We start from the raw sequence: 12,390 nt of genomic DNA on the forward strand, positions 1-12,390 counted from the left end.
TTGGCTACTGACAAAGCAACGGATAGCTAAAGAGGACAAGCTGTATTTTTCCACCATGAGAAGGTTGAAGTAATGTCCCCTTGAGGTTTGAATGGTTACAGATTATCTCGAAATAAAGTGATGTTGTCTTTTATTGCGCTTTTTTATATTAAATTATGCATTAAAAAATCTTTTCGGAAACAAGGAAAACAGCATCCTTTTAATGCTCCATGTACAGATGTAATCACAAAGTCTTGAATCTTACGATCGTACAAAGAAAAAAACGCAAAACGAATAAAAGTACCCGGGAATTAATTACACCGGAAAAAGCTTGTATTTTGTGACTGATACTGTATATTTGAATTTGACACAGAGGCCACGTCAGCCTAGTATAAGACTTGAAAGTCAAGTAATAAGACAGAAGTAATGGTGGTGTAATGCAAAGCATTTATAGTATTTAGAAAATATTTCAATTCATAACCTGTTTGCATGTTTTCAACATAAAACCATCTCTCTTCCCAACCCGCTTATACAGGGCATGGTCGCAGGGTACCCCAACAAGCATAGAAAGAAGGGAAGAGCAATCCCAGGACTGGGAACCAGTTTATCTCATATATATATATATATATATATATATATATATATATATATATATATATATATATATATATATATATATATATGCAGTTAAATGACTGCAGGTCAAATGCTTAATAAGAGATCATTTCTTGCTGATAACAGGATTTGTTATTTTATTTTATGGGTAGTTAGTGCTTTCATTCAGCATATCAGGTCATCCTTATATTGTACATTTTTCTTTTCCAAGGATGTCATTCAAATTATTTTGTCCCAGAGCAGATTAATAACACACAGTTCTTCATTTTCTTCCCTTCCCTTTCTTTACAGATAATTTATTAAAACAGCTATTGTTTTATGGATACAGAGGTGTCAATGGAACCAAATTAGATGGTGAGCTGCAATGGAACCAAATTAGATGGTGAGCTGCTGGTTGCTTTGTCATTTGCATCTCATTGCTAATTGGCAGATGGTTAACATTGGAAGAAGCATATGCAAGCAATGAAAGCAGCTGTTGAATACTATTAGAGGCAATTCAAGGTTTGGAATCTTAACAAGCTAAGTAACTAAAATGAAACACAAAAATATTGCTTGAGCAATAATAGCTTCTGCTGCAATTATTGTCTTTTAATTAAGAAATTGGGTTGAAACAAAAAACCTGCAGTCACTGTGGTCCTCCATGACTGAACCTGAGCACTTCTTTAAAAGGCAATGTATTGGTTTGTACTTTTGGGCTGATTCTTACCTTTAATGTTTTGACATTGTCCTCCTCTCCTTGAATAAGAGCATCTTTTGACTATATATTGAAAACTAATTATGGAAGTTTTTGAGCCATGGGCAAGGAATTTGATCCTGGGACCTAAAACCAGATGACTTGTGTTTCATTACTAGTGGATACCCTTATCTGACTTGAAGACCACACCATTACACAGACATTGTGTGCATTTTTCTACCAGCTTATCTATTTCACTTTCATGGACAAAGTAAATTTGGTGCTTCATCACATGTAATGGTTAGACTTGTAAAATTATTATTATATTTTAATTACCCAAGTGTTAACAGTTTTTCTATTGTCTCTAGCATCATTTGAAATATGTTTTTGTCTTTTAAGTGTATTTTTATTTTGGCAATTAATTAACATTCAATATTTGGAAATTAAAAATGGAGGCTTCATTCTTTAATGGAGAAAAATGAACTGATCACCTTATGTCAGAGATCGCACACAATAGTTAATCTTTACAGTACAATAGTTTATCCAGTGGGTCCTCCCAGTTCTGATTAATTTTTATCATGGAGCCTGTCTGTGGTAATAAAATTATTCTTTTTTACAAAATGTATTCATTTGACTGTTACATTTGCACCATCTGTTTAGTTTACAAACATCTGGGCATCAAAATGCTTTCTTATCTTTAGAACACTTAAACATATTGCACATGCCTTGATTTTTCCTTTTCTCTTAATAGAAAGGCATCAGTAAACACTGATTACACAAGGGGGAGTCCAGCTAAAGTTAGAAAATGGGATTTATTAGAAAATGGAATGAACCTTAACAAAACTGATAATGTCATTTCTCAATGTGTTCTCCACCCTTCTCAATGCACTTGCACCACCTGCCTAGAAGTGCCTGAATTCCAGAAGAATAAAAGTTTTTGTCTTGTTCTTGCAACCTACTTAAGGACATTCTGTCAGTTCTGCAATCCAAATTTGAAGTGTTAGGTGCCAGGCTGAGGATCAGAACCGACGAGGTAGTCTTCTCTGAAGTACTTACTACCTGTGCCATACTCCAGTCCAGGTAAGACTGAGCAGATTAGAAGGCTTAACGTGTGCCTGAAATCCTGGTGCAGGATAGAAGGGTTTAGGTTTATGGGGCATTGGGACTTCTTTTGGAAAAGATCGGACCTGTTCTGTCACAAGAGGGGCTCCAATGTGTTGGGGAGGTGTATGAGTAGGATAGTTGAGGATTATTTGTACTAAGGAATTGGAACTGTCAAGGACAGTATGACAGGTTGGGCTTAGAACTGTAAATAAGGGGACAAACAATAGTAAAATAACTAATATGTATAGTAATGTAAATTTTAACCCAATGTTTAAGTGAAAAAGTTAAATAAGTTATGCATTAAAAATAGCTTGCCTTAATGCTGGAAGCATCCAAAATAAAACAAGACTGTAGGGGGATATTATAGTCATGGGTTGCTTTAACTACCTAAATATTAACTGGGCTAACCTTGCAAACAGTGTAGTAGAACAGCAAGAGTTTATAGACGGGGGAAAGCCTGTCTAGGTTTAGCATTTTCTAATAATCAGGATAGAATTGAGAGTGTAGATGTGACTGAACCACTACTGTCAAGTGATCATCATATAATACAATTCTCATTATTTTTGCGGAATGCAAATGCAAAGGCTAAAACTGTTAAATTTAACTTTGTTAGGGCAATTTTTAGTAGATGCAGCAAAGTCTAAAAGGGATGAATTGGGATGAGCTTTTAAGTGTGGAGACAGCTAAGGAGCTGTGGAACAGGTTTAAAAATGTTTTACATATAACGCTGGACAGGTATATCCCAAACTTTGGAATTAGTTGGAAATTAAAAAAAAACTCTGAAGTGGTAAAATAAAGAGATAAAAAATAAGCTACAAAGGAATAAAGGCTATATAAGGCATATAAGAATAATAACTCCAGTGTGAATTGTAGGGCATATTAGAGCACAAAGGCAAACATTAAGAAGGATATTTGGAAAGTTAAAAGGCAGCTCGAGATGAGTATTGCTGATAAGGCAAAAGATGATCTAAAGAGATTCTTTCAGTATTTTAGTAGTAAAAAGAACAGTTAAAAAAGAGGTCAAGTGTATCAGGAAGAGTAAAGAGGCATACAAACAGTGAGTCATCTCCTCTATTCCCTCTTCACCGATGACTGCGTCTCTTTATATGGCTCCAACTCTATCATAAATTTCTCAGATGACACCACAGTACTATGACTGATCAGTGACAACAATAAGTCAGCCTACAGACAGGAGGAGGTTGAACACCTAGCAACATGGTGTGCTGACAATAACCTCTCTTTAACACCAAGAAGTCCAAAGAGCTCATTGTGGATTACCGGAAAACTAAAGGCAGCAGACACACTCAAATGGGGCTGAGGTGGACTGTGCTTCCAGCTTTAAATTTCTGGGCATCCACATCTCTGAGGACCTTTCCTGGAAACAATAAACACTTCCAGTCTGGTTAAAAAAATGCAAAAGCGAATTTATTTTCTGCTGAGGCTAAAGAAGGCCTGCCTGTCTCCTCAGATTCAACTGATCCATAGCTGACTGAAAGGCCTTGCAACAGGTGATGAAAACTGCCCAGCACATCATCAGCATCCTGCTGCTGACTGTCACTGTCCTGCAGCACACATAGTGTTTGTGATGGTCTTGCAACATCATCAAGGATACCTCTCACCTCAACCATGGACTGTTTACCATCCTTCCATCATGGAGGTGCTACAGGAGCCTTCAGTCCTGCTCTAGCAGGGTCAGAACTAGTTTCTTTCATAATACAATTACCATTCTGAAATTTAAATCCTCACCACTCAATAGCTGACCCTTCTAAATATCTATAACTTTTGACAGTACTCTATATATGTTTTCACCTGTTTACATATATTTATTCTGTGCAAAATAATATTTCAAATATCTATATTTATTCATATCATGTATCTATACTTACTGGTCAGTATTGATACCTATATACTATCCCTTGTATATAGTACTATTTGTAAATTCAAATATTATGTGTATATAATATATATATATATATACTGTATATATATATATATATATATATATATATATATATATATATAACTCTACTATTTGCACTTTCTGGTTAGATGCTAAACTGCATTTCTTTGTATCTGTACAAAAACAATAAAGTTGAATCTAATCTAATCTATCTTCACATGTGGTGAAGTACATAACCTCCCAATGGCAACAGAAATTTCTAAGGAGGTACTGAGGGATTTTGAAAATGTAGAGGGAGACGTACTGCTTAGATTAAATAAACTGAAATCAAACAAATCACCAGGACCAGATTATATTTATCCTTGATTGCTTAAGGAAGTTGGTGAGTACATATATATACCCTTGACACATATTTTTAGAAGTCAATGTGCACTGGGGAAATTCCAAAGGACTAGAAAATGGCAAATATCCCATTATATAAAAAAGTTGATTGGGCAGATCCAACTAACTATAGGCCAATAAGCTTAACATGTATCACATGTAAATAAATGGAAGGAATTATTAAGGAAAAGATTAAGCAACACAAGGAAAGAACAGGGGTGTTACTGAACAGTAAGCATGTGTTTAGACAAGGAAGGTTGTGTTTTACTAACATGCTGGAATTCCATGAGGATATAACAGAAGGATATGATCAGAATAGTGCATATGAAATTATTTATCTTGAGTTTCAGAAATCATTTAATAAGGTCCCATATAGGTGGTTGGGCATCAAACTAAAAGAGTAGGAATTCAGGGGGTAGTGTGTAAATGGGTGCAGAACTGGCTAAAACTAGAGTTATAGTGCGAGGAACATTATCAGAATTGGGTGAAGTTAAAAGTGGTGTCCCTCAGTGACAATGCAAGGACCGCTGCTATTTTTAATATAAATGAATGATTTGGATAGGAATATAAGTAAGGAGCTGGTTAAGTTTGCAGATGATGAAAGAAGATTAAGAGGAGACATGATTAAAAAGTTTAAAATTATGAAGGGGATTAGCTAAGTGGGTCGAGATCATTGCTTTAAAGTGAGTTCAACAAGAACAATGCGACACAATTGGAAACTTAAGGGTAAATTTCTCACAAACATTAGGAAGTTTTACTTCATATAGAAAATCATTTACACTTGCAATAAGTTACAGAGTTGTGTGGTAGACAGTAGGACTTTAGCGACCTTCAAAACTAGGTTTGATGTTTTTTTTGGAAGAATTAAGTAAAGAATAAGACTGTCAACCTTTGTTCTGCTGAATGACCTTTTCTTGTCTACATTTTTCTAATATTCTAACAGGCAAAGATAAATAAATACATTTCTTTCTAGTCTGTTGTTTACCATACATTTTTCTTTTTTCAATAGCTTCAGCACAGACAGTAAATGAGCTTCTAACCACAAAAAAATCCATGCAGATGCTGAAAGAATACCCTAACTCCATACTGAACCTACATCACTGGATGTATTACGCAGCAGCACAAGACCACTATGCTAGCGAATACCCTGCATGTTGCTCCTATTCTTATTATAATAACAAAAAAACGGTACAAAGAAGAAATCTAATACTAGCAACTTTGACTGAGGTCTTGTCACAAATATATGCTAAAGGAACTGAGCAGTTGACTGCCTTGGTCCACTGCTTTGAATAAGAAAAAACATGCGGACAGCCAGTAAGGAAACACATATATTTGAGAATACTGTAATGTTGGATTTTTGCACAGATTATGGAACAGATTTTACTACTGCTATGGTATATGGTATAAACCAGACATTAAATGTGTCCAGGGACAGAATATATATAAGATTGCATGCATACTGTTAGTTATGGACTGCAATCCAATCCTATTTACAGTACTGGTGAAATATGCTCTGACTCCACTCATTGGACTTTGAATGTTTACAATAGGTAACTAAAAAATAATAATGTGCAATGGACAATCTTTAATGGAAAAGTGGCTTCAGAAACTGTATGGATGGGTAAATGATTACATTGAATTCTTTAATTCTGCAGGATGTGCAGTAAAAACTGAATTGATCCTTTACAGATCACGCCAAGGTATTATTCATACATATAGTAGTTAGAACCATACGTCAGCATATTTATACGACCTTGCGAACAGAGCAAACGAAACAATGTTCGCACTATTCGTGTACGCCTATTTTGTCATTATTTTAATTCTTTAAATGTTATTTAACATTTAAACTGTAATGTATTTGTTTACAATTAAGTATAATCTCTGCGAATCAAGAAACGCTCAACCTCTAAAATCCACCCCTACATTTCAGTCACATGCCCAAAAAACTCGGCAGACGCTACCACTCCGCCTACTGGTCGTCCATTGGCAGCACTGGGACTCTTCGTAGTATGGCAGGCATCGTTCTTCGGATTGATACTACAAGAGTGTTTTATTCCAATTTTGCGTTTTCAAGTGGCAACAATTAATCTTAGAAGCCTTAAGTTCATGTTTTTGTTTTTTTCTTTTAACTCACAAGTATTTACGAGCACTTGAACTATCTCTATTGATGTTTACGCCACTATACGCGCGACTGGAGTGCAGCCACGTAGCTTTATAGCCTAGGCGAGGGAGGGGCATGTCGGGTGATGCCAATGATGTCAGCTCAACTGTCCTGGAAGTAGTCAGCGTTATGGGTAAAGCGGTATGCGCAGGCGCTGCACTGACGGGCGCTCTCTACCTGATCCGCAGTGTCTGTTCAATGATGGCCTGGAAATCAGGAGGAGCCAGCCATGCCGAGCTCGTCAACAATCTCCGCAGTAAGTTCAGCTCTCCATTGCGAAGGGCCAGGAGAAGGAGGGGGAGGGCTCGTAACCAGAAGGCCCGGGTCTAAAGCATAAATATGGCGAACGTCATACAAGATTATTTATGTAAGGAGAAAAACTTTAGGAAAGCGGGTGAGACAAGGATAAGAAAATAATTAATTGTAGATAACGCCCATACCTAAGGAAAGAGAGGGGTGTGTCAGATCTTGAATAATGCGAAGATGCATTTGTTTTATTTTTCGTATAAAAAGGAGAGTAACGTTAATTGTCAGTTTAATTCCAACAGGTAATGGCATACATGTCAGTCATGGCGATGTAGTGCAGTAGAGAGGTGGAAGCCGTACATCGTGCTTTGGAAAATGTGGCAAAATCGATGTGAGGTGATATGCATTCATTTCTTCCTGCCGCATAAGTTACGCATTCGGCCTGCAAGGAAGGCTACTTGTTTTGGTCTTTACTTATGAGTTTAATTTATTAGGGACTTGATGTGGCAGTCACACCAGTGTGCATGGAGACACATACCGTAACAGGCTAAAATAAACAGAAAGGTGCCTCGCAGCTGTCTGTTATGGCACATGGATTGATGCGATCTGTGGTCTGTTTGAGAAGTACAAGCGCACTACTACTAAAAATATACATTGACGCCTCAAGTTTGGAGCGCTTGGAAATGGGCGGTACGTCTGCGAGTTTTCACGGAGCGCGAGCATGTTGTGTGCGCGCGCGTGGCCTGTCATATGTATCCTGTTGATAACGTTTCACGTCGTACGGATCATTCAAACATTGGGCGTTTAACTTGTTTTATCACAGTTAAGCAACACTTCAAATGACGCTTTCTTTCCGTTTTGTATGATTATTACTGTGCCTGTAAGATCTGGAATGTCATTTGACTCATAGGTGAATTTTGTGTTGCCATTTTGCAGTGAATTAAAAAATAGTGCAGAGTAGTCATATGTAACATTTGTTAATGAAGAGTATAAAAATAAACCCTGAATACATTTTATAATACGTCCGAATCAGCGTAAACCACCCTAATTCTTGGTGTAGAATTTGAATGATAATGTGGTACATAATAAACTAATAATGTACATAACAGTACTTCACGAGGTACATAATAAATAGTTGCTGCAGATATTTTATATTTTAAAATGTATGCCTCAATGACAGTGTTCAAAGACTAAATATTTTCACACACTGATAGAGATCCTTAGGGGGCTAAATCCCTACTAAAGGATCAACAATACCATCATATTAATAATCACTGACCTTGAAATATTTAAAAACTTTACACCACATACTTATGTTTAAAATGTTGCCATTTTAACATTCTGAGAGTTGCAGTTAGAGGGCTAGAGACACTGGCAATGGATCAAATATCGAATATATTATTATATTCAAGATCAGCATCCTCAAAATGCATAAAACGACACTTCCCTTGTCTGTATTATAGTCCCCATTTTTTTCAAAGTTTTGTGCAAAGGAGCAAGTTTCACCCCTCACCTCATGGGGGGGGGGGGAATGTTGCACACACAGCTTCAAGTTCTTCTGACTATTCATTTTTGGTGAAGGCACCTATTGGTTTACACTTTATCATAAGGGTGTAATTTCCTACATAAAATCAGGGTTTTTGGTTTTAGAGCACAGAGAATTGGCAAAAAAACAATGTTTTGCATAACTAGACATCAAGGCAAGTTGAATGTTATATGTGGTATCAGTGAGTCAGGAGGTAACGGATTAAAAATGTGATTTTAGCGCGTTCAAAAGTAATTCTTATGAACACAATTTGTTAATAAAGGAAGACAAAATGCTGAGATGTCTTTACCATCCAACAACAATAAAAACATTTATTTCTATAGCACATTTTCTTATACGGAATGTAGCTTAAATTGCTTTGTAAGAAGTCAGAAAATAGTTACAAGAAAAGAAAAACAATTATGTAGCAATAATAATGAATAAGTAATGAAAAAAAGTCAGTATGTACTTACATAAAATACACGTGATTAATAGGAAGGTAGAGTTTTAATATATGGATTAGTTTTTTTAAAAATGTATAGATGACTGTGATGATAAGGTCAGATGGTCAGGAGGACAGGAAAAAAATCTGAAGAGGCGAGACGCTGGAGAAGAAGGAAAATCTGCAGGGGTTAAAAGGCAGAAAAACCACTCAATCCCACTGAGCATTCTTCCTAGAGTAAATGTACTATAGTAGCTCCTTATTTTATTTTGTAAGGAGTTATATGTCGTTAGTAGTATTTTCAAGTCAATTTTATTTGCCAAGGGTGTGAACCATTTGGAGCATTCTCTCTAATGAATGTTTGATGTGTTGGTAGGTAAAAGTAAAAAAGTATTATTTTAAGGCAAATGTTTACAAGATATTGTTGTAAGGAGTGAAAGCCAAGTGCTTTAGGATTTTTAATGTGAAATTTTGGTAATTCCAGTCAAACAAACTTTAATTATTAAGGCTGTTACAGTGACTTGCCACTTATTTTTAAACTTGAATATATTTAGTGTTTTTGTGCAGGTTCAGCTACCTTGAAACTTTAAAAGTATGCTGTCTCAAGTGTCTACGGTATAAGTTGTGTCCATGTTGTTTGCTTTTGTATTAATCATTATTTTTGCAATATATAATATCTTGAAGAGGAAAATGATTAGTATTCTTATTTTTCGTAATCATTAATTACTTGTACTCAAATCAGTTACTCAGTTGAATCGCTGAATTGAATTTTTCCATTTTATCAGTAACTGTCAGTGGGTTAAGTGTTGCCTTCATTTTCAAAGATTGCATGGTATTTTTGACCTCAGTTTTGTTGTGTGCATTTTAATTTGTGTTTCATTTTAACATATAAATGTATATCATTTTACTATTTAGGTTGGGTTTTAAAATGTTCTATATAGTTACTCTTGTTAAATTCACATATGTACATATTTCTGTGCTTGGACTCGCTCTGTAATGCTGTAACTTTGCTTTCCTTATGTGTTTTATTTTAGTTCATTATTTTCTCATTGATTAATGACTTATCCCACATTTAACATGTCAATATTAAACATATTGAAGTAAAAGTGTTTTATTGTGTGGTACATTAAAACTATTTGAACTTCTAGAAAAATGAAATTGGTTAAGGTGAAAATTTTAAAGTCTACTTCCATAACTGGCATTTTTGAAGCTGCTTATTCCGATGTGGTACATGTAAATGCATACTGTCTCCAGTATACAGAAATGTTGCATTGGTAGAGTTAGATCTATATTTTTTGTAAAAATAATTTTTACATTATTTTTTATTTTTTTAATTCTCAGGATTAACTGAATAGTTAAATTCTTTAGATACCTTGAATAAAATTAATTTGTTTTTGTGATATCGTGCAATAGACAGCTGTCTCTTGCAGTAATTTAACAGCCATTATTTGCAATTAAGCATTAAGTGGAAATACCTCCTTATGTGATTATGCCAGCTGGAGTTAAAGCATATTCATTACAGTTTGTTGAATTAAGGATTTTAGTATTAACAGAACTACTTCTGGCTGGAATAAAGTGGATTCTAACTTCTCACAAATGAAAGGAGACATGACTAGTGTGAGTGATTGACAAATTCCAAATATGTCTGGTTTGATCAATTATTACAATGCCTCAGGAGCAATACTACACAATAAAGGCTGGTTTATCTTTTGTACTGTATTTGGCGGTGGGAATATTCACAAGTCCCTGACAGGAAAACTGTTTATGTCCTTTCACCTAAGATCTATTTATGGTATTTCACTTCTTTTTAGAAATGCTAAAGTTGTTGCTTGAAAAGTAACTCTTTACAGATTCTGCAGCCCTACTGGAAAACTTCATTGCTGAAGTAGTTAGGCATATTGTCACCTTATCAGGTGCCAGTCTTGAAAAAAACTGAATTGAGCATCCATAATTTTTTTCTTATTTATTATTATAATACTCCCGGAAAATCACAATAGTGGGACAAAAAGGAAGTATATTCAAACTGGATTGCAGTTTGAAGATAGGGCTCCTTACCAAAGAATGTAAGGGAGGTGGATTTGTGTTGTTTTTTTTTTTTTTTTTTTTTTTGACGCCAATGTGATGTTCATTATTAAAAAAAAAATAATAAATTTTGATAAATGTAATAACGCTCAATTAACACATACTGATATGGTATTGAAGCAAGTGAAATGTACTCGCAAGTTATATTAATACTTCAGTTTAGCTACTGCAAAAATACATCAATCACTCATCTACTTTTCTGTCACAAGATCTTAACAAATTGCTTCTTTTGGTATTCATAACATTTATAAAACATCAGTAGATAGGTTATTAATCTCTGTGAAGTATGGCATATTGACGTGATGGTAAAATTGCTTGTTAATATGAAGGATTTACAGATCTTATACTAAAATATGTAATATCAAGAGAAATGTTCCTTGTTTAAGCCACCTCAAACCAATCCAGATTGTAATCCTTTTAGTAGGTCACATTGCAGAGATGAATAAGTACTTTACTGATGCTTTGTAACTGTTATAAAGACTGAAAGAAGTGTCTGTTAAAGTCTTGTTACATAATAGTAAATGACTAATAGATGAATTTTTGCAGTACCTTAACTTAGTGTTACCCAAGTTATGAACATTTGTCTTGTTACTGTCAGTTCAGCTCAGTGTACTCGGGCATAAGCAATAACAACATCTGGGGCCTCATGTATAAACGGTGCGTACGCACAGAAATGTTGCGTACGAACCTTTCCACGCTCAAATCGCAATGTATAAAACCTAAACTTGGTGTAAAGCCACGCACATTTCCACGGTAACTCATACCTTGGCGTACGCAATTTCTCCGCTCGGTTTTGCAGACTGGCGGCACCCAGCGTCAAAGCAGTGCTACTGTTCCTGTGTGATCACCATTTCTTTCTTAGATCCACATTCCTGACGCGGCTTTATAAATACACTGCAACTAACTGCATATTGTTTATTAGTGTAATGCATCTGATTGTAATTAACATGCAGCAATATAATGGTCCAGGAAATAGCCATAGTATTTCAAATACCATAACTGCTTTAGCGTTGTAACTCTCACTGCATCTTCTTCTTCTTTCAGCTGCTCCCGTTAGGTGTTGCCACAGCAGATCATCTTTTTCCATATTGCTCTCACTGCACCACTCGGAGTATTTATATCACTGTATCTGAGTGGGGACTCACAGCAGCAGCTGATTGGAAAGAGAATTATCGGTATACAGCATGAAGCAGACGCTGCCTGAGCCAAGGCAAAACGCTTCAGAGACTTCCCTGTACGGACTTCGCGGTTTAGAAAAAGTTTCATCCCAAGAACTATAAAC

At 35.5% G+C, this 12,390-nt stretch overlaps 1 protein-coding gene across 2 annotated transcripts in view; it reads left to right on the forward strand.

The window, feature by feature from the left end:
* Positions 1–6,642: 6,642 nt before the first annotated feature.
* The window catches only part of pcmt (protein-L-isoaspartate (D-aspartate) O-methyltransferase), a 70,422-nt gene continuing 64,674 nt past the window's right edge, over positions 6,643–12,390 (forward strand). Inside the window, exon 1 of one of the 2 annotated variants that reach the window (XM_028797902.2) lies at positions 6,643–7,069. In XM_028797902.2, coding sequence (XP_028653735.1) covers positions 6,889–7,069 — 181 coding nt within the window. In that variant the 5' untranslated portion in view covers positions 6,643–6,888. The remainder of the gene's footprint in view (positions 7,070–12,390) is intronic. The other variant, XM_028797901.2, reaches the window with a different exon arrangement.

The sequence above is a fragment of the Erpetoichthys calabaricus genome, chromosome 3, assembly GCF_900747795.2.
Source record: "Erpetoichthys calabaricus chromosome 3, fErpCal1.3, whole genome shotgun sequence".
Classification (NCBI taxonomy): Eukaryota; Metazoa; Chordata; class Cladistia; order Polypteriformes; family Polypteridae; genus Erpetoichthys; species Erpetoichthys calabaricus.